The sequence below is a fragment of the Eleginops maclovinus genome, chromosome 6, assembly GCF_036324505.1.
Source record: "Eleginops maclovinus isolate JMC-PN-2008 ecotype Puerto Natales chromosome 6, JC_Emac_rtc_rv5, whole genome shotgun sequence".
In the NCBI taxonomy this organism is placed as follows: domain Eukaryota; kingdom Metazoa; phylum Chordata; class Actinopteri; order Perciformes; family Eleginopidae; genus Eleginops; species Eleginops maclovinus.
In genome coordinates this window covers 25,843,461-25,863,005 of record NC_086354.1, presented here as the reverse complement: position 1 = coordinate 25,863,005, position 19,545 = coordinate 25,843,461, and the positions used below count along the sequence as shown (strand labels likewise).

The 19,545-nt window shown below is 46.1% G+C and overlaps 3 protein-coding genes across 6 annotated transcripts; 1 reads left to right on the top strand and 2 right to left on the bottom strand.

The window, feature by feature from the left end:
* Positions 1–25: 25 nt before the first annotated feature.
* ttc19 (tetratricopeptide repeat domain 19) lies at positions 26–6,854 on the top strand. Of its 4 annotated transcripts, XM_063886522.1 has the most exons (11): positions 26–243; positions 899–1,032; positions 3,495–3,586; positions 3,666–3,776; positions 4,480–4,518; positions 4,625–4,681; positions 4,779–4,840; positions 4,979–5,064; positions 5,395–5,558; positions 5,693–5,855; positions 5,959–6,854. In XM_063886522.1, exons 1-11 carry the CDS (start codon positions 194–196, stop codon positions 6,117–6,119), a joined length of 1,119 nt encoding a protein of 372 aa, XP_063742592.1. In that variant the 5' UTR covers positions 26–193; the 3' UTR covers positions 6,120–6,854. The 4 variants fall into 4 exon arrangements, with proteins under 4 accessions (XP_063742592.1, XP_063742594.1, XP_063742593.1 ...); XM_063886524.1 differs by lacking the exon at positions 3,666–3,776; XM_063886523.1 differs by lacking the exon at positions 4,625–4,681.
* Positions 6,855–11,582: 4,728 nt separating this feature from the next.
* Positions 11,583–12,794, bottom strand: LOC134866509 (E3 SUMO-protein ligase ZBED1-like). Its single transcript, XM_063886719.1, has 4 exons — positions 12,601–12,794; positions 12,370–12,507; positions 12,180–12,251; positions 11,583–12,070 (listed from the first exon to the last, which is right to left on the bottom strand). The coding sequence occupies exons 1-4, from the start codon at positions 12,775–12,777 to the stop codon at positions 11,705–11,707; spliced, it is 753 nt and encodes a 250-aa protein (XP_063742789.1). The 5' UTR covers positions 12,778–12,794; the 3' UTR covers positions 11,583–11,704.
* Positions 12,795–12,804: 10 nt separating this feature from the next.
* LOC134866554 (E3 SUMO-protein ligase ZBED1-like) lies at positions 12,805–14,803 on the bottom strand. The gene is made up of 5 exons (XM_063886770.1): positions 14,464–14,803; positions 13,887–14,100; positions 13,219–13,766; positions 12,941–13,085; positions 12,805–12,832 (listed from the first exon to the last, which is right to left on the bottom strand). Exons 1-5 carry the CDS (start codon positions 14,723–14,725, stop codon positions 12,805–12,807), a joined length of 1,197 nt encoding a protein of 398 aa, XP_063742840.1. The 5' UTR covers positions 14,726–14,803.
* Between the last annotated feature and the right edge of the window lie 4,742 nt (positions 14,804–19,545).

The window sequence follows — 19,545 nt, the reverse complement described above, 5'->3', positions numbered from 1 at the left end:
AATTCATATTTACATTCAAATACATTTAAATCCTCTTTATTAATAACTGAATATTAAAAATACACTTTATAAACTCTGAAAAAATAAAGTCCATCAAAAATAACCGAGCTGTTCCGTCAACACTTCCGCCGCTCTTATTGTGAAGGCGTAAAGACGCACCACGTGACTTCCGCTTGTTGTGTAAACACTGAAGATGGCTGCGTGCGGTCTACGAAAAGCTGTGCTCTTCCGGTCTCTGTGGAGGTGAGACACACACACACACACACACACACACACACACAGCAGTAGCAGCAGCAGCATTTGAAGTCAGTGTAGCATGTACCTCTACAGCTGATTCAGAATGCTGCAGGCGACTGGTTTTCAACCCCCTCAGTTCTCTCTCCCCTCTCCCTCTCCCTTCACTGGCTGAATCCTCTTCCAGACCCTGGTACTGGTCTACCGAGCGGGGGTCAGCCCCTTCCTTCATCTAGGCCTCAGTTAAACCGTACACTCCATCACTCTCTGCTCCATAGCCTGTCTGTGGCCCCTGGACTCAAACCATTACATACTGTACTTTCTATACCCATTCTAATAATACTCCACACCTCTCACACTTGTTGGACTTATCACATCCTGATTATTCGTATATACATTTTAGATTTGTTTGTATTGTAAGTATATTGCCTTGTTTTTATGCTGCTGCAACATCAACAATTCCCAAGTTAGGATCAATAAAGGAATTCTATTCTGTTTGCTCGGCGTCAGCCAATCAGCTCACTGCTCCATCTGTGGGACTCCCTTTGGATGTGCCTGACCTATCCTGGGGGGGGCAGGGTCTGTGTTTACACTGACTGTCTCAGGATCAGAGCCTCAGCTAAATGACATGTGATGGAAGTGTTTGACCTTTCACCTTCCTCAGGTCTGTGCAGGGGAAACGCTCGGCATGCTGGGTAATGAGTCCATCCCGACATGAGTCCATCGGTGGAGAAAACACACAGAGAGCAGGAGGAAGAGGAGGGGGAGGAGCAGGAGGCATAGTTTGGGCAGCCATAGGTCTGTTTACACTCCTTCATCCTTTAAACCCGCTCTCACCTGCAGCTTTCACATGCAGCTCTCACCTGTCACTCACACACCTGCAGCTCTCAGCTGTCACTCACACACCTGCAGCTTTCACATGCAGCTCTCACCTGTCACTCACACACCTGCAGCTCTCAGCTGTCACTCACACACCTGCAGCTCTCACCTGTCACTCACACACCTGCAGCTGTCACCTGTCACTCACACACCTGCAGCTTTCACATGCAGCTCACCTGTCACTCACACACCTGCAGCTTTCACATGCAGCTCTCACCTGTCACTCACACACCTGCAGCTCTCAGCTGTCACTCACACACCTGCAGCTCTCACCTGTCACTCACACACCTGCAGCTCTCACCTGTCACTCACACACCTGCAGCTCTCACTCACACACCTGCAGCTGTCACCTGTCACTCACACACCTGCAGCTCTCACCTGTCACTCAGACAGGATGAACATCAGGGGTAGGGGTGGGGCAGCACGTACCTTTCTTGTTGAAACGGGGCAAGAAGAAGCTTTAAAACTTTGTTCATGAAAATTAAAGTTCAGTTCATCAGCATCCGAGGTATTAGATTTCTCTTATTTTTTGAAGGTCTCCTATTCTACTATATTTGAATAAGATATTGTAGGGCAGCATCTATAAAAACACGTCTCAAGTGTTTTGCTTGAAATACCAAACAGATCCCCCACTGTAGCATGCCTCATCCCTTTGGAGCACTTGCAGCTCTGCCTGAAAAGAGAAGTTTACTCAGCTAAACGCTGCCGTGATTAAACGCCATATGATGTTCCAAACCACATCCAGCATTATTTCTGAAACCCTTCTCAGAATTCACCTCTAGAACAGAGACATTATGTTATATGCAACCACTCTAACGGCCCCTACACACGGTTCCGTTGCGTCGCCGAACTGCATTGTGGTTCTGTCGCGTCGGCTCCGTTGCTCGCGGTGAAAGTTGAGAAAAGTTCAACTTTTCAAGCGTTGATGGAAGCGCCAACCAATCAAATCCCGCTTATGTAAAAATGCCGGGACAGCCATAGCTCTAATCATTTCCTCATTTTCTAAGAAATGGATGAAAACAGGATGATAACTGTGGAGGACACGGTGCGTGCAAAGTTTTGGTTGTGCTGCAGCTTGATTTCCTATCCTCTGTAAGAAGGGTCGAACGACTTGTGAGGAAGAACGGCTGTCCACAGGCAGTTCCAACTTTAACAGACTTTATCGCAGGGTGATGAACTGAACATTGATGTAGGTTTAGCAGGGGTTAGCGTGTTATACAGGGTGTGTTCTTTCGTGTGGGTTTGTGTGTAAATGTGTGTGTGTGTGTGTGTGTGTGGTCTCTGTAACATAAAGATGAAGCAGAAATCAGTAAACAGGTAATGTAGAGGTCGATACAGTTGTCGTCTACATTAAGTAAAGGCACAATTGGCTGGCCTATGCTGACCTCTATTGGCCAAAGGCCGCAACAGCATAGCACCGACATATGCTATTACACGAGGCCTAACTAACATACACACATAACGAAGTACAGGAATGCACACGATTCTATATAATAACTGTAGTGTACATAATAATGCTTACATTAGCCCTGCACTTAATGGGTGATAGCGTTATACATTAATACAGGCTGGGCTGCCAAGTGCTCCGCATGGCAAGGCTAGCTGCTATGGCTAACTAACCTCATTTACGGAGTTAGCGGGTAATTGCGGACATAAACTTCCTGAACGCTCAACTGGACAAGACTACATGCACTTACATTTTTCATGCACGCACACGCATGTCCACAACACAGACTCCGCCAACACTATAACACAGTTATGCGGTTATCACACAATAGTGACAGTCTGATCGCCATCAGTGTCCTTGCTTCCACTGAACAGCAAGTGCACGTTGCGAAATTGCGCCACATGGTTGAGACCACTTGTAATTCTGGCTAGGGGTCACATGGAATAGTCCAACTAACGGGGGAGTTTATACAATAACTATAGGGACACAAACAGGAGGAACCAGGCATGGAGGGAGGTGTCAGAGACAGTGGGTGAAACTGGTATGTATTCGCCTGTTTGGGGAGTTTATATCCAGTGTACTTCGCTTCAACAGCCATAGACATTAATGCCATAAATCTTCATATAAATCCATTTTCACAATAATCCAGCTCTAGAAAGCGGGCTGTTTTGTTTGAGTGTCCGGAGGCGAGAGATTCATGTGATTGGTTGTCGGTCGTGTTAACCCCAAGCGCCGGATACGCCCTCCGGCAAGACCCAACAGAACCGTGTGAATGTTGCGTAAGTCCGTCCTGCAGAGGGGATTTAGCTCCGACTGTATACGGGGGACGATAAGGTGGGACGTGTCACGTGGGGGGGGGGGTCGTTGCCAGGAGTTCAATGTAAAGCCAGCCCACATTTCTGATATGACATTTTGTGTGTGTGTGTGTGTGTAGGTTTCTCCCTGTTCGGCAGCACTGATGAAGAGCGCAGAGATGAAGCTCAGAGGAAAGAGGAGGAGATCATCCTGCTGCTGAAGAACGCCAAGGTACACACACACACACACACACACACACACACACAGCTGCCTCAGGGAGTCCTGCAGTAAGTATCGTGTGTCTCTGCAGCTGGCTGTGTCTCGGGATCAGCTGCAGGCGGCCTCTGGGTTCCTCCATCAGGCCGTGGTCCTCGCTCATCAGACCCACAACACCCAGGCCATCATCTACTCCTACAGCCTGGTGACCTCTGTGCATCTCTGTGACCTCTGACCTCTCTTCTTTCCTCTATGACCTCTGTGCATCTCTGTGACCTCTGCACATCTCTGTGACCTCTGTGCATCTCTGTGACCTCTGACCTCACTTCTTTCCTCTATGACATCTGTGCATCTCTGTGACCTCTGCACATCTCTGTGACCTCTGTACATCTCTGTGACCTCTGACCTCTCTTCTCTCCTCTACGACCTCTGTACATCTCTGTGACCTCTGTACATCTCTGTGACCTCTGACCTCTCTTCTTTCCTCTGTGACCTCTGTACATCTCTGTGACCTCTGTGCATCTCTGTGACCCCTGTACATCTCTGTGACCTCTGACCTCTCTTCTTTCCTCTGTGACCTCTGACCTCTCTTCTTTCCACTACATCTGTACATCTCTGTGACCTCTGACCTCTCATCTTTCCTCTATGACCTCTGTACATCTCTGTGACCTCTGACCTCTCTTCTTCCCTCTATGACCTCTGTACATCTCTGTGACCTCTGACCTCTCTTCTTTCCTCTATGACCTCTGTACATCTCTGTGACCTCTGACCTCTTCTTTCCTATATGACCTCTGTACATCTCTGTGACCTCTGACCTCTTTTCTTTCCTCTATGACCTCTGTACATCTCTGTGACCTCTGACCTCTGTACATCTCTGTAACCTCTGATGTCTTCCTGTTTCTGCTCAGATGGCGAACCTGGCCTACGTTCAGGGTCATTTGGACCATGTGAGTACCGACCAATCACTGCTCGGCTTTTTTACCTTCCCTTTGTTGCTATCACAAGCAGTGAGAATGTCGTCTTCATCACTGTCTCTCCTCTTCGTCGTCTCAGGCAGAAAAACTCTTCAAAGCAGCGATGAGCTTCATGCTGTCAGGAGGGATGCCTCAGGTGTGTGTGTGTGTGTGTGTGTGTGTGTGTGTGTGTGTGTGTGTGTGTGTGTGTGTGTGTGTGTGTGTGTCTTCACTGACTTCCTGTCTGTCTGCAGGACGATAACGCTGTCATCGAGATGTCTCTGAAACTCGCCACCATCTACGCTGAGCAGAGCAAGTGAGACTGAACCGAGAAGGTCTGACCTCTGACATCACTTCCTGACAGAGGCGTGACGTGTGTGTGTGTGTGTGTGTGTGTGTGTGTGTGTGTGTGTGTGTGTGTGTGTGTGTGTGTGTGTGTGTGTGTGTGTTTCAGGGTAGAGCTTGCAGAGCATGGCTTCAGGTTCTGTATGGAGTCCCTGCAGGAGAAGCTGCAGAGAGATGAGGAGGCGGAGCCAACAGGTGAGAGCTGCTGCTGACCAGCCATTAAACACAATAACAACATCCCATGGTGAGAGGAGAGGTGGAGCTGAAGGAGAACAAACAGATCAGATTCAAACCATAGACGTAAACACACACACACACACACACACACACACACACACACACACACACACACACACACACACACAGTAAGGGATCTTACCTGATGATTCAGAATCACACACTTTATTTATTGTTGTTTGTGTTGATGTTATAGTAGTCTCATTATTGTTGGTGTGGGGTTATTGTCCTTGTTTGTTGTTGTTGTGTACACTGTTTATGTTGTTGTGTACACTGTTGTTGTCTCAGAGGAGCAGCAGCAGCAGAGGAAGGACTCCCGCCTTTTGCTCGGTCTCTGCTTCGACTCTCGAGCTCGATACCGAGCGTCCAGACTGCAGCTGGGGGGGGCGGAGCGAGACTACAGGGAGGCCTTGCAGATCTGCGGAGGGGAGCAGGGGGACACACACCCTCAGGTATGCACACACACACACAGCCTCAGGTATATACACACACACAGCCTCAGGTATATATACACACACACACACACACACACACACACACACACACACACACACACTGTCTGTAGTAATATTGTGCCCCCTCCCAGACTCTGGTGCTCATGAGCGACCTGGCCACCGTCTTGGATCTACAGGGTCGCCATGACGACGCCCTGCTGTTGGTGCAGCATGCGGTGGAGCTGAGCCGCAGCGTCGGACACCCCGACCTGCAAGTGCTGCTGGGAAACATGGCCGGCATCCTGCTGCACACAGGTAATATCTGCTGAGTCATGGTGTGTAGCCCAGTTTATCCTGCTGCGCACAGTTCATATCTGCTGAGTCATGGTGTGTACGATGTGTTTGTTTGTGTCCTCAGGACGGCTGGAGGACGCGGTGCGTTTCTACCAGGAGGCTCTGATTCTGGCTCTGCAGGCCAAAGACAAGGAGGCTGTCAACGCCATCCAGGAGGGGCTGAAGGAGGTGAAGAAGAAAGAGGAGGAGCAGAAGAAGAAGAAAAACAAGGAGGAGGGGGACTGATCCTCAGGAAGCTCTGTGTTCACTTCACTTATGAACCAGCGTAGGATGGTCCGCTCCAGCCTGTCAGTTCTTATTATATGTGTTGTATATAATAATTAGAACATCAGCCTGACCTCAAAGAGCTTCTAATTCACATCATGATTTCACACAGTTCAATACTCAGTGAGACCATTCGGTGTGTGATATCTCCCTCGCCAGCGGCTTGAGTTTCAGGATCCTGTATTTATTGTCCTCGTAGAATGGAAGTATTCCTCACACACAGGATACGTTCAACTAGTTCCTCGAGCAGTGACCTTCACCTGGAACAGGAACACCGGTTCATAGCGGTATTCAGTGCTCAGATCAGCTGAGGCCCTCACATGTCTGTCTCTCTAGAGGTTGATCATCCTGTTAACAGCTGGGCTTTTGTTACCCTGCACATTTCCTTTAAAGAATACCTTCAGTGTCTCAGAGTCCGGTGGTTCTGTGAACGTGGAATAAATTCAGAATCAGAATTGAACCGTGTGCATGGGTTAAAGCTGCCTCCATCATCATCCTCATCATCACCACCATCACCATGACCATCAGTGTTGTTGTTGTACCACTGTGGGGCACTGAAGGGTTAATGTGTTAAGGACGTAGGTTTATGTCATATAAAAATGAGGGTGTGTTCACTCCATGCACGTGTCCTGATCTGTGTGTGTTAGCTCGGCTGAGCGAAGGGTGCAATAAACCACGCCTAAGGGCTAAACAGTTCACCGTCTCTGCATCAACTATGTCTCTCCGACTGCAACGCAGGAAGAAGCTGCCATCCTTAACTGAACATCACCCTCTAATATCCGTTGGACCGCCTGTAGCTTTGATTACGGCACGCGTTTCCATCAGCTTCTGCAAAGTCACAACCAGTGTTGCCAGTTACCTTGAAAAAGTTACCGGATTTCTCCTTTAAAAAGTAACTTAGTTACTGTGCTTATTACTTGATTGTAAAAGTAACTAAGTCAGATTACAGGTTACTTTATTAGTTACATTCAGCAGCTGCCGACAGCTAGCTAGGTGCTCAGAGCGCACCTGAGAGGAGAAGCGAAGAATTAACGAGTGGAATAGTTTGATAAAAAGGGGATTTAGAATTTGGAAAAGAATTCCTATGTGTGTGGTGATTCATGCAGCCCATATCTGTGTTTTATAAAGTAATAAAGTTTTTATTTCTTTTTATAATCTTTCTCATTTTGAAAAAGAATCTGTGTTAATGACATGCTAATAATGATTTTACATTAGAATGTGTTTAGAACTCCAGAATGATTTCTGCATTCACTTTCATTTCGTTTATCATTGTGGTAGCCAATCGGCTGTCTTCCCTGGGCTCCAGTTCGCTCAGCACTACCAGTGCTGGAATTGAAGCCAATGGTACCCCGGTTGCTATGCAAAAAAGTACATATTTCGCCGATCAGTGTCGTCAAATTTTATGGTGGAAAAACTGATTGCAAAAGAACTCGGACCAGACAAGCCAGAAGTGAATACAACCCAACAGGCACGAGGAAAGGAGAAACCCTAAAGAGAAGCTCTGTGAGAGGTTGGTTCGATCGAAAGGCTTGGCTAACTAGCTTGGCTACCCCGCCCCCCCTTCAGCAAGTCAGACCACATATCTCTTCTTCTGCTCCCCGTTTACCGGCAGAGACTGAAGAGGGACCGACCTGTGACGAGGACAGTGCAGCGTTGGTCCGAGCAGTGGACAAGGTGGAGGTGAACTACAAGGGCTCCAACGCCAGAAATATGTGGTCTGGACTAAAAACAATAACAGACTACAAAAGGACAACGAGTGGTGCTGAGGAAGTGTCTGCATCTCTCCCAGATGAACTGAACACATTTTATGCACGCTTTGAGAAGCCCCCGGCTGTGGAGGCACAGAAGGCCCAGGATCCCTGCTCACTGGTTTTAACCAGTGCAGATGTGTGTAGATCTCTGAAAAGGATCAACACACACAGGGCTCCGGGACCTGATGGCATCCCTGGCTGTGCTCTCAAGGTGTGTGCAGTTCAGCTGGCAGATGTGTTCACAGACATTTTCAATAGGTCCCTGCTCCAGTCTGTAGTCCCCACATGTTTTAAAGAGTCCATCATTGTCCCTGTCCCCAAAAAGACAAAACCCATCTGCCTCAATGACTACCGCCCAGTTGCACTCACCTCCATCATCATGAAGTGCTTTGAGCGGTTAGTCAAAACTTCTATCACCTCCTCCCTCCCTGACTCACTGGACCCCCTGCAGTTTGCCTACAGAGCAAACAGGTCCACGGATGATGCCATCTCCCTCACCCTCCACACTGCCCTCTCCCACCTGGACCAGAGGAACACTTATGTGAGAATGCTGTTCATTGACTGCAGTTCAGCATTCAACACCATTGTGCCCTCCAAGCTCATCATTAAGCTCAGGGACCTTGGGCTCAACAGCGCCCTCTGTGACTGGATCATGAGCTTCCTGACGGGCAGATCCCAGGCAGTGCGGATGGGGAACATCACATCCTCCACCTTGACCCTCAACACCGGAGCCCCTCAGGGTTGTGTGCTCAGCCCTCTCCTCTACTCCCTGTTCACGCACGACTGCGTGGCCACACACAGCTCCAACACCATCATCAAGTTTGCTGACGACACGACCGTCATCGGCCTGATCACAGACGGCGACGAGACGGCGTACAGAGAGGAGGTCAGAGCCCTGACATCTTGGTGCCAGGACAACAACCTCCATCTCAACGTCAGCAAAACAAAGGAGCTGATTGTGGACTACAGGAAGAGGCAGAGAGAGGCACACACACCCATCACCATCGACGGGACTCCTGTGGAGAGAGTCAGCAGCTTCAGGTTCCTCGGGGTAAACATCAGTGAGGACCTGACATGGACACATCACACCAGGGTCATATCCAAGACGGCTCGACAGCGGCTCTTCTTCCTCCGCAGGCTGCGGAAGTTCAACATGGACTCCAGGATACTCTGCAACTTCTACAGGTGCACCATCGAGAGTATCCTGACTGGCTGCATCACCGCCTGGTATGGCAGTTGCACCGCCCTCAACCGTAAGACTCTACAGAGGGTGGTGAAAACTGCTCAGCACATCACCAGGACGGAGCTGCCATCCATGGAGGACCTCTACACCCAGCGGTGTAGGAAGAAGGCCGGTAGGATATTCAAGGACCCCCATCACCCCAGCACCAATCTGTTCTGTCTGCTGCCGTCTGGCAGACGGTACCGCAGCATCCGGACCAAGACCACCAGACTCAGAGACAGTTTTATACCACAGGCTATAAGACTGCTGAACTCCTGAGCTCTGTGAATCTGTTTATAGTACACATATCTATATATTGTACATATCTGCCATATACATCTGCTATACATAATATATGCATCTGTCCATACCTCCTCATTCCACAGTGTAAAGTGTTTAAATACTCTCAATGTATTCCACATATGAATATATTTCACATCCTCAAATCTGTATTGTTGTTATTGTAAATATTCTTCTCTCTTTTTGCACTATTTTATTATCTTATCTGCACCATGTATGTTGAGTTGTTGGAGGAGCATGGGACATAAGATTTTCATTGCCAACATATACGCTGTATCTGCTGTGCATATGACCAATAACACCTTTGAACCTTGAATGTAACCAAAGGCCATTGACAACAACTGTGACTCCTTTGCTGTTTAACTGGATTCTGTATTTATTTCTTACACTTGTTTCTCATTTTTGCAAGTTTTTAACCAAACTACAAAAATGAGTGTTGATCAAGAGGCGGAGGAACTTTTGGCTTTGCGTGAAGAGGTATCAGAATAAGAATCCCTTGATTCGTCCCACAGAGGGGGAAATTTAAATTTGCTAAAGCAGCAACAGAGCCAGAGACAGATTTACAGAAAATCTGCATGAAAAAAATACCAAGATAAAGAAAACACACATCCTGAAGGAGATATGGAGCCAGGTAAATGCTGCAGGTGCTGATGATGGCATATTTATCTTTATATATCGCACATAAATTGTTATTGCACAACTAGACAGTTTTTTGTTGTGTGTATGGGGGGTCTACCGGGGGCCATAATGGTTGTAAAATCTGCCAGCACCGTCCCCTGGGGGGAGGAGGTGGACCAGGTTGTGGTCAGATCTGCCCCGGGGAGGAAAGGGTGATGAGCTGTAGGCCTCCTTGGTGTTGGCGTACAGTAAGTCCAGTGTTGTAGTGTCTCTGGTGGTGCAGGTGACATACTGTTTGAATGTGGGCAGAGTTTTTGAGAGAGAGGCATGATTGGAGTCCCCAGAGATCAGGATGAGGGCAGGTAGGTGCTGTGTTAGCAGTCTGCTAACAGTAGAGCTGATGACGTCTCATGCCTCTTCAGAATTAGCAGAGGGGGGAATATACGCTGCTATCGCGATAACATGCGAGAATTCCCGGGGCAAATAGTCTGGCCGCACGCTAACTGCTAGCAGCTCAATGTCCCTGTTGCAGATCCTTTCTGTAGCAGTGCCCAGGGTTACACCATGTTCACAAACACAGCCAGCCCTCCTCCTTTCCTCTCACCACTCTCTCTCGTCCTGTCCGCCCCCAACCGATGAAAACCTTCCAGTGTAGCATTAGTGTCCGGGGTTAGCTCCGTTAGCCACGTGTCTGTAAACACCATGATGCTGCTCTCCCGATACCCCCTAACCCTGATGTCGGGTCAACGGCGCTAGCTCGTCCACCTTGTAGGCCAGTCATTCTATGCCATTTTTGGGTCAAACCCACCACAAATTGCAATAGTAATGAAACAGACATTTTTCAATGTCAAATGTAGTGGAGAATGACATACTAAAAGTCAAGGAAAATCGGAGCATTGGAACATTCCCAAATTTTGCAATCTTAAGAGAAAATCTGCGTACAATTTTCAGTGTATATTTTAGACAACTGTTTTTAACAACTGTTTTCTTGATAAATCCTAATCAGATCTTGCAATTTTATGTCCCTGAGGCCTGCAATGTGATGGCTTTATCTGAACAGGTTCATATCTTAGTAGGGATGGGAATTGATAAGATTTTTACGATTCCGATTCTCTTATCGATTCCAATTTGGGGGAAAAAGGAGAATAAACAGTTTGATGTAACATTTATCTTTGTTTTAATGAAAAATATTCTATTGTGACAGTTACTTATTAATCTCTAATAACAAGTGTGTGTGTGTGTGTGTGTGTGTGTGTGTGTGTGTGTGTGTGTGTGTGTGTGTGTGTGTGTGCGCGCACTCAAGTAGTGTGTGTGTGTGTGTGTGTGTGTGTGTAAAAAAAATTAACAGTTCTTTTGCAGATGAACATATCTGCTTTTCTGTACAAGAAAATGTAACAAATAACAACAAATAACAAATACTGAATCATGTAATTACAAGAACAATGTAATCACAAGCACGGTGTGTGTGTGTGTGTGTGTGTGTGTGTGTGTGTGTGTGTGTGTGTGTGTGTGTGTGTGTGTGTGTGTGTGTGTGAGTGTGAGTGTGAGTGTGTGTGAGTGTGAGTGTGAGTGTGAGTGTGAGTGTGAGTGTGAGTGTGAGTGTGAGTGTGAGTGTGAGTGTGTGTGTGTGTGCACTCAAGTAGTAGTAGGGAAAATTAACAGTTCTTTTGCAGAAATATGAGCATATCTGCTTTTTCTGGAAGGATACGGGATCTTTCGGGGCTTATGGTGTCTCCAGCCGTGGAGAACACCCTCTCAGATGGGGTGGAGGAAGCCTGCACACAGAGGTAGTTTTCAGCCAGTCCAGATAGCAAGGGCAGCGTATCCTGCTTGTTCCACCACCACAGTGCGGCGCTATCCCTGCAGGGGATGGAGGGAAGGCTTTTGTAGAACTGGATTTCCTGATCCACCTTCTGAGCCAGGGAAAGACAGGGCTGTGATTCACGGATTGACTGCAGCTCGTTGTCCTCCTCCTCGAATAGTTCTTCCAAGGCTGTCTTTTTTGATGGTGGTGGCAGTGCCTGAAATTAAATGAACAATGAAGTAAAAAAAAAACAAAAAACATATATAAGTCAATAATCATGACAAAACAGCATCCAAAGGTCATTACAAATGAATGAGTTAACTTACATAGTGTTCCTCTACTTCTTCCTCCTCCCCACCTTCGCAGCCTTCCCTCTGTGTCTCTCCTTCCCCTGGGAGCTTGAGAAGTGATGTAAACACATTAATAACTTTTAACACAGAGCCGTAGAAGGTCTCACTCACAATGGAATCAAATGCAATGATAAGACAAACAGAATTTAAACAGAAATTAAAATACCTCATCTCTTGCTGCCACTGTATTTGCTGTTATTGCAGCTTCCCTGATCCTGTCCCAGACTGCATCACTTTTCACTTTGTATTTAAATCTGGGGTCCAAGATGGTGGCTTCCTCCAGGAATCTCTGAATGTCAGTTCCCTTCAATTTCAAAAAGGAGGATAGGATGACATTAGACTAGTGGTACAAATTGGCCTAAAGCATCAAGGTAAGATTAAATGTAGTTGTGCTTACCTGGTAGCGTTTGGAGAGATCCTTCCAAATGTTCTCCTTGATGCTCCTTGTGAACGCAGAGTCACCTTCCTGCACAGTGTACTGTTGCTCCAGCTTCTGCAAGATGGGCAAAATCTCACCGCAGGTTGCACTTTTGTCGCTGGAGACGGCCAGTGTGGAGGTGTAATGCTTCCGCATGAGATGCAAAAACTCCTCTGCTTTCCTTCAGTCCTCGTTGCCTATTCTGTCCAACCTACAATGTAAATAAAAACAGAAAAAGATGTATGTAGCACAAATAAACAAAAACAAAACCAGTCAAAGTTTTAAAAAAAGTCATATTATCATTTAAAATATATATCACCTTTCCTTCTCCATGGGTCTTCTTATGCGTGGATCTATGGCTGCAGCCTGGATAGTAGGGAACTGCTCGGTGAATCTCTCCATCATCAAATAGAGGGAATTCCATCTGGTCCTTACATCCAGGAGGAGCATGTGCTTGGGCAGCTCTGAGGGTTCACATATACACAACACAATGTAAATATTTATTATCTAATAATTTACATACACATACCTATACATGTATATTTTCATGTACATATAGTATAATGCTTGCAATGTACTGTAAGGAGAGTATCTTACTGAGCAAGTCTTGTTTCTCTTTAAGAACAACTTTTGCCATGTGTGACCTCTTCATCCAGACAACAACTGCTCGAACTCGTGCTGCCCAATTGGATATGGCAGTGCAGTTGTACAGCTTTTGCGCTCCCAGGTTCAGCGTATGAGCGAAGCATGGAAATTTGACAATTTGCAGCTGTTTGATGGCTACATCCATGTTCGCTGCATTGTCTACAGTTGCTGCCACAACCTTTTCCCGTACACCATATTCTTCTAAAATGTAATCAATCTCCTCTGCTACAGCTGAGCCTGTCTGAGATTGGTACACGGCTTTGGTTTTTAGGACCTTTTCCTTTACCTGGCCATTGCTCACGTAGTGCAGAGTAACCGTGAGATAATGATCCTGACAAAAGCTTGTCCACCCATCAGCCGTGATAGCTGCCTTTGACACTGTTTTCAGTTCAGAGATCACATTTCCCTTTTCCACACCATACCAAGCAGGGATTAAGTGGTTGGTTAAGCTTTCCCTGCTGGGGGCTTTGTATTTTGGATTGAGAACCTTTGTCATCTCCCTAGAAAACATATGAAAATGAATGAGTGTAAACATCTGTTTAATGAGGAGGAAAATATTCTATTCTATTCTATTCTAATCTGACATTTGATAATCTGACAACAACCTCACATTCACCTACCGAAATTCAGGGGCGTCTACTGTAGAAAATGGGTGCAAACCCTTAACAACAAATTTGGTAACTGCCCGGTGACATTCTTCTACCTTTGCCTGGGACATTTTATTTCTGCCTGCCTCGACGAAAATAGAAGCCAGAGGTAAACGGGAGCAAGTGCTGCTAGCCTCTGAGTCAGCCAGACTACCCGTCTCGTCCCGGTCATCATCTTGTTCTAAATCTAACGAAGAAGGCATTTGTTTGATGAAAAAGCAATTTCGGGAAATAAACTAATTTCCCACCTCCCTTTGATTTAAATAAATGAGCGTCACCTTTCTCTGGCTCCCTGAATCGGCGGCGCAACTTACTAGCATGTTTCATTAGCTACATAGCAACAGCTAGAATTCTTCCCTAGAACTACGGATGCCTTGCCATCAAGTAAGCTAATTAAACATGCTAGCAAGGAACGGCTTGATTAACCAGAAACATAAACTCCCTTAATTACCCCAAGGAGAGGTAGGAAATGGGTTTATTTCCAGAAATGGCGTGGTACATAATTTACTAGGAATCACATTAAGGATTAGTCAGTGGGATAGCTACTTACCACCAGAGTTGCCTTCGGTGTTAGCCCCCAAGGTCACGGTGGTCGTAGAAGCTTGGCTGCTGTCACTCCGAAGGGCATCAAAAACGCGACACTCGTTAAAGTTTATCCCGTGTTGTGTGCGCAGATGTTTATGCATATTTGAAGTATTCCCTCCCGCCGATGTTATCAACAATTTGCAGTGGTTGCAAAACGCCCTGTTGCCATCCTTATGTAATGTGAAATGAAGCCACACTTTGGACCGTTTTAACCTTAGGGGTGCCATTTCAGACTTGTAAAAAGTATCACGAGCGTCACCTGCGTAACCAAGCAACTACGCCACGTCAAGCCGAGCTTACTGAATCATTCGTGTGTACCTTGCTGCGTAAATAACGTTACATAAACCGTGCGGTCTGGAATCTATAAGAGAATCGTTTAACGAGCTGCCAAACGGTTCCATGGAATTGAAACACAAGGAACCGGTTCTCAACAGGAACCGGTTCTCGATTCCCATCCCTATATCTTAGTATATAAACATTGCTTCAATGGAGTTATAATGTATTTTAACCACATGCCAGCTTCAAAGTGTAATGCATTTTGGGGGGTAGGGTAGGACATTTCTGTTGGTGTTCATGTTCTCCTGCCCCATTGCTTGAATATGTCTCTGGAAACATGAACCTTGATATTTCCTGTAATTATCTCTTGAAGATATGAAAATTCAATGAAAAGAAGTAGAGCAATAATCATTTCAGCATTCTTTTATTACAAGAAAAATCCTGAAAAACAAAAAACGATATCTGAATGAATGAATTGAATGAACACCTCCATGTACCAGACCGCATCGACAAATTATTCATCTTCTTCTGGATCACTTTCTGGTTCTGGCAAGGTCACATTAGAACAGTGAAGTCCTTTGCATTCACTGCAGGCGGAAGAGCATTCCAGGCTGTACTTGCGACAGCTGCATCGTCGGGTGCTGAATAGACAGTCGTGACAGTCGCTGCAGGTAGACGTAAAGAGATTTGGTGTAGAGATTGTGGCCTGCAGCTGCCAGGTAGGGCAACATGTCGTGCAAAGCGTGCATGTGCAGACGCCAGTCACCAGTGCGTTCCGACCTCAGGAATGTCCTCAGAATGTCTATCATGTCCATGTATTGCAGCCATAGCTGTGCAGTACGTAGATCCTTCATCGATTGTCGGGCAACATTCATGATGTCACGAACAGAGTCCAGAACCGGGGCTGAAAGGATATCTTCAGTGGAACCCTCACCCTTCATCAATGAATCATACAGGTCTCGTAGCTCACACAGGTCAACTGGTCCAGCTCCCACACTTTGTGACACTGACTCGGTATCATGTGGATCCATGGCGGCCTGTGCATCATCTATGCTTTGCATTATCTCGTCTTCACTTGGTTCGTCATCTCCTAAAGTGCCCTGAGGACCATCATCCTTAGCCTGCGAACAAGTAGGCACTAGCGTACCAAGTATCCTTTCTGCGAGGAGAGTGTTCAGTGCTGCATCAACCAAGAGATGCCCACGGATAGCTCGGTCATATGCCTTGCCAGACAGCATGTGCGTTACAGTGTTCTCGGCATACACCAGTTCCAGAACAGAGCGCAGTCCAGATCCTGACATGATATTTCCAATACTCCCCAAGAAGCTCATCAACATGTGGAAGCCTCCCATGCGCAGTACAATCTTACGCAAGTCACTGCCCTCCGATTGACTTTCGATGATGGTAAGCGCCTTCCACCAAAGTGGTTGGTCAAATGTGATGATGACCTTTGCGTTGTACTGTTTGGCGTGCTCAGATAGAAATGTCAATGTTGAATAGATGCAAGTTGGATCACTGCTGTTCATGTCGATCATGGGAAGCAGGAAGACTGCAGACTGACCTGGATGTACACCAGTGTGCACGGCTTGCATCATGCCAGACCATGCTGGTCGTGGTGAGCGCAATGTGAGGGACAGCTTCCAGAGGAGGTCAAGGTTGGTAGATCTGTCCTTTTCCATCTCATCTTGTAGAACCTCATACCTCAGAGTATCTAGCCCATCGCAAGGTGATGTCAGATGTCGGATGTTTATCCGGCCCACAGCTACAACATCCTTCAGTGTCACAGACACACGTGGCACTCTTGTTGATGTCCGGGTACCTGGAGTGACAGACGCAATCATTCCCATCCCGTGGAATGTGTTGAGGCCATCTTTTGTACGGATGTTGTGATCAACATTGTCCGCCATATATTGGATGACCTGCTCTGGCCGGTAGTTTGGTATGTCTGTCCCTAGTGCAACTGCTGCACTCCGTTCATACCTTTGTATCTCACGATAAGAACTGCAATATCCGTGGGCATGGAGCGTGTCGATCAAGAACTTTGATGCAAAATGATGGTGCATCTGTACACCCAGTCCTATCTGTAGGGGTGCCAGCAGCACTCGGGGACGAATTGCCTGCATGATTGCTTGGCCTAGAGAACCAACTTTCCTATCAGCATCTTGGCCCACAAAGAGTGTTTGAAGAAGGAGTTTTATTGATTCAGGTAGGAACGACATGGCTTCTTCTGTTGAGGTCATTTCAGTTGAACATGGGTACATATCTATCGACTGTTCAACGGATTTGACATCACTTTTGATCAGTTTTGCTGCCGTCTTAATCAGTCTCATCTTCTCAGCTTCAGATGATGTCTCCTTTGGCCTTTGATAGAATTCCTGAATGATCACAGAGGCCCTGTGGTGAAAGGTCACAACATTCTCTTTGCCATTTATTTCAGCGATGGTGATATCCTGACCAAAGTGCTTTTGGATACATTCCTTCATGTAGGTGAATCCATAAGGTGTGCAATCAGTTCCAGCAAGAAATTCCCCCATTTTCTCTATGGGATCCGGTATCGTTGTCTGTTCCTCGTCATTGGCTTTGAGGTACTCTGCAACTTTTATGAATGCATCATTCCGTGTGACATCAACCGGTCTACCATACTTTAAGTACCACAACGCACTGATTGCAAATGAAAAACACCGGCTTGGCGTTTGGATTTGACGGCTGAATAAACACATATGTGTCAGTCCAGGCCGGGTTAGACCGACGGGTTCATCGAGAGACATGTTTTAGAGTTGCTATTATAGGACCACCGCTACGGGATGCACTTTGGCTTGGTGGTTTCTAGGCAACACGGAGTGTTGCGTTCATGGTCTGTACTAGTGTAGGAATTTGGCCACGGCAGGCTGGGTCAATCGGGAGTTGGTTATGGGCCGCATCTGTCCCGCGGGCCGCTATTTCAATAGGCCTGACCAGTGGCAGCTGGTGGAGTTTTCTCCAGGGGGGGCTATAACTCCAAAATGTATATATATAAAAAAAAAGCATGCATACATGTACTAAGGTATCAAACCAGTGTATTTACATCAATGAAAACAACAACAACAACATTATAGATAGATAGAAGTGCAAAGAGGAACAAGTGCGATATATAGAGTACAGTATATGCAGTTCAGAGTGATTATGTAAAGATAAGGGCAGTATAAAGAGGGGGGAATAATTGGCATAGTATAAACAGATGTAGTATGAACAAATATACAGATGTGCTATATTACTATACAGAGGGCCAGTATACATATATAATAAATATCTATCTCTAGATATATCTCTATCTCTATCTCTAGATATATCTCTATCTCTATCTCTATCTCTATCTCTGTATATTTGAATAATGTATATCATATATAACATGGACAATACACATACTTTATGACAGAAGGCTGTGACGTCAGCCCCGCCGCCAAATCCAGCTGCATTCAGCACGGGCGCAGGAGAGGTGCGCCCCAACATCGTCCTATCTCTTGTTTTGAAGAGGAGCTACTGCGCATGTACAACCTTTAACGAGAGTCAATTCGCCTTATTCACCTGGCGGCCATTTTGAAACTCGAACGAGGCTGAGGGGTACACAAACCCGGAAGTTTGACTCCGACGCATACGATCTATGGAAGATTCAGCAGCACCAGCAATGGAAACTCCAGTGTGGACCACCAACCTTTCTTGTTTGCCAGAATTAACAATTCAAAATGTGGAGCAGTGGGCCAGTACCGACTGCAACATCCCCCGGGCGGTGTTAATTAAAGGATACAGTAACTGGATCGAAGGTTTTATCCACGACATTGAAGGTAAGAATGGACGCTAATTTACCTCAGTTTCTGCTAGCGTGTAGCAGCTAGGGGTAGTAAGCTTAGCTGTGATATGGAGTTGTTGACTGTACTATGTTTGATTTTATTTAAAACTTAACATGTATTTAATCGACAGTTAATAGGAGCCCAACACACATATTTGTGAGGGCTAGGTCTTTTCCCTCGGTGCGGAAAAATGAGTCACCGTACAACATACAGGTATCATAGTGCTAAGTGGGCAAACTGCTCAGTTCGCAGAGCAGTGCCACAGTTTAAACCAGCTTGCTAAATGTTCATTATGAGTTTTATCAACGATGTACCTTTCCCTGTCTGACTGAAAATAACATGTTGATTTTATCTCATTAACATGTTATCTCTAGTTGATGTAATATCACATAAGCCTCATTGATATCTACTCAAATACAGTATTATCTTGTTTCAGATTAGCAAAGCAGACAGCGCTAGGTGCATGTTGCTATTGCTTGTTGACAATGATAGTATAATGACAGTATAACTATCAGGTAAGTGATAAGGTAAGCTAAGTATTAACATTAGCAGACATATAAAACTCAATAAAACTTACCTTAAAATTACGACCAGGATCCCTTCTGATTTTTACTATCCATTGCCGACGTAGTCCATGATCGATGGGGAAACGGTGAAAAGTTTGTCCTCGGTTAGATTTTTTCCTTTTTGATGATGTGCATTGGGGAACACAGCAGTGAGGCGCCATTGAAATCGCGTTGTGAGAACTCCCGGAAGTGGTAAGTGTACCCCTCAGGCTCGGTGGAACGTTCGAGGTGAATAAAGCGAATGGGCAAAGATTCCTGCGCCCCAGGGCGGAAATACGTCACCAATCAGACAATGTCAACGAACGAAACAACTTTACTCATCATTAACTATGAAATATTCATCTTGCACATCTAAAATAATATATAGATATATTTCAA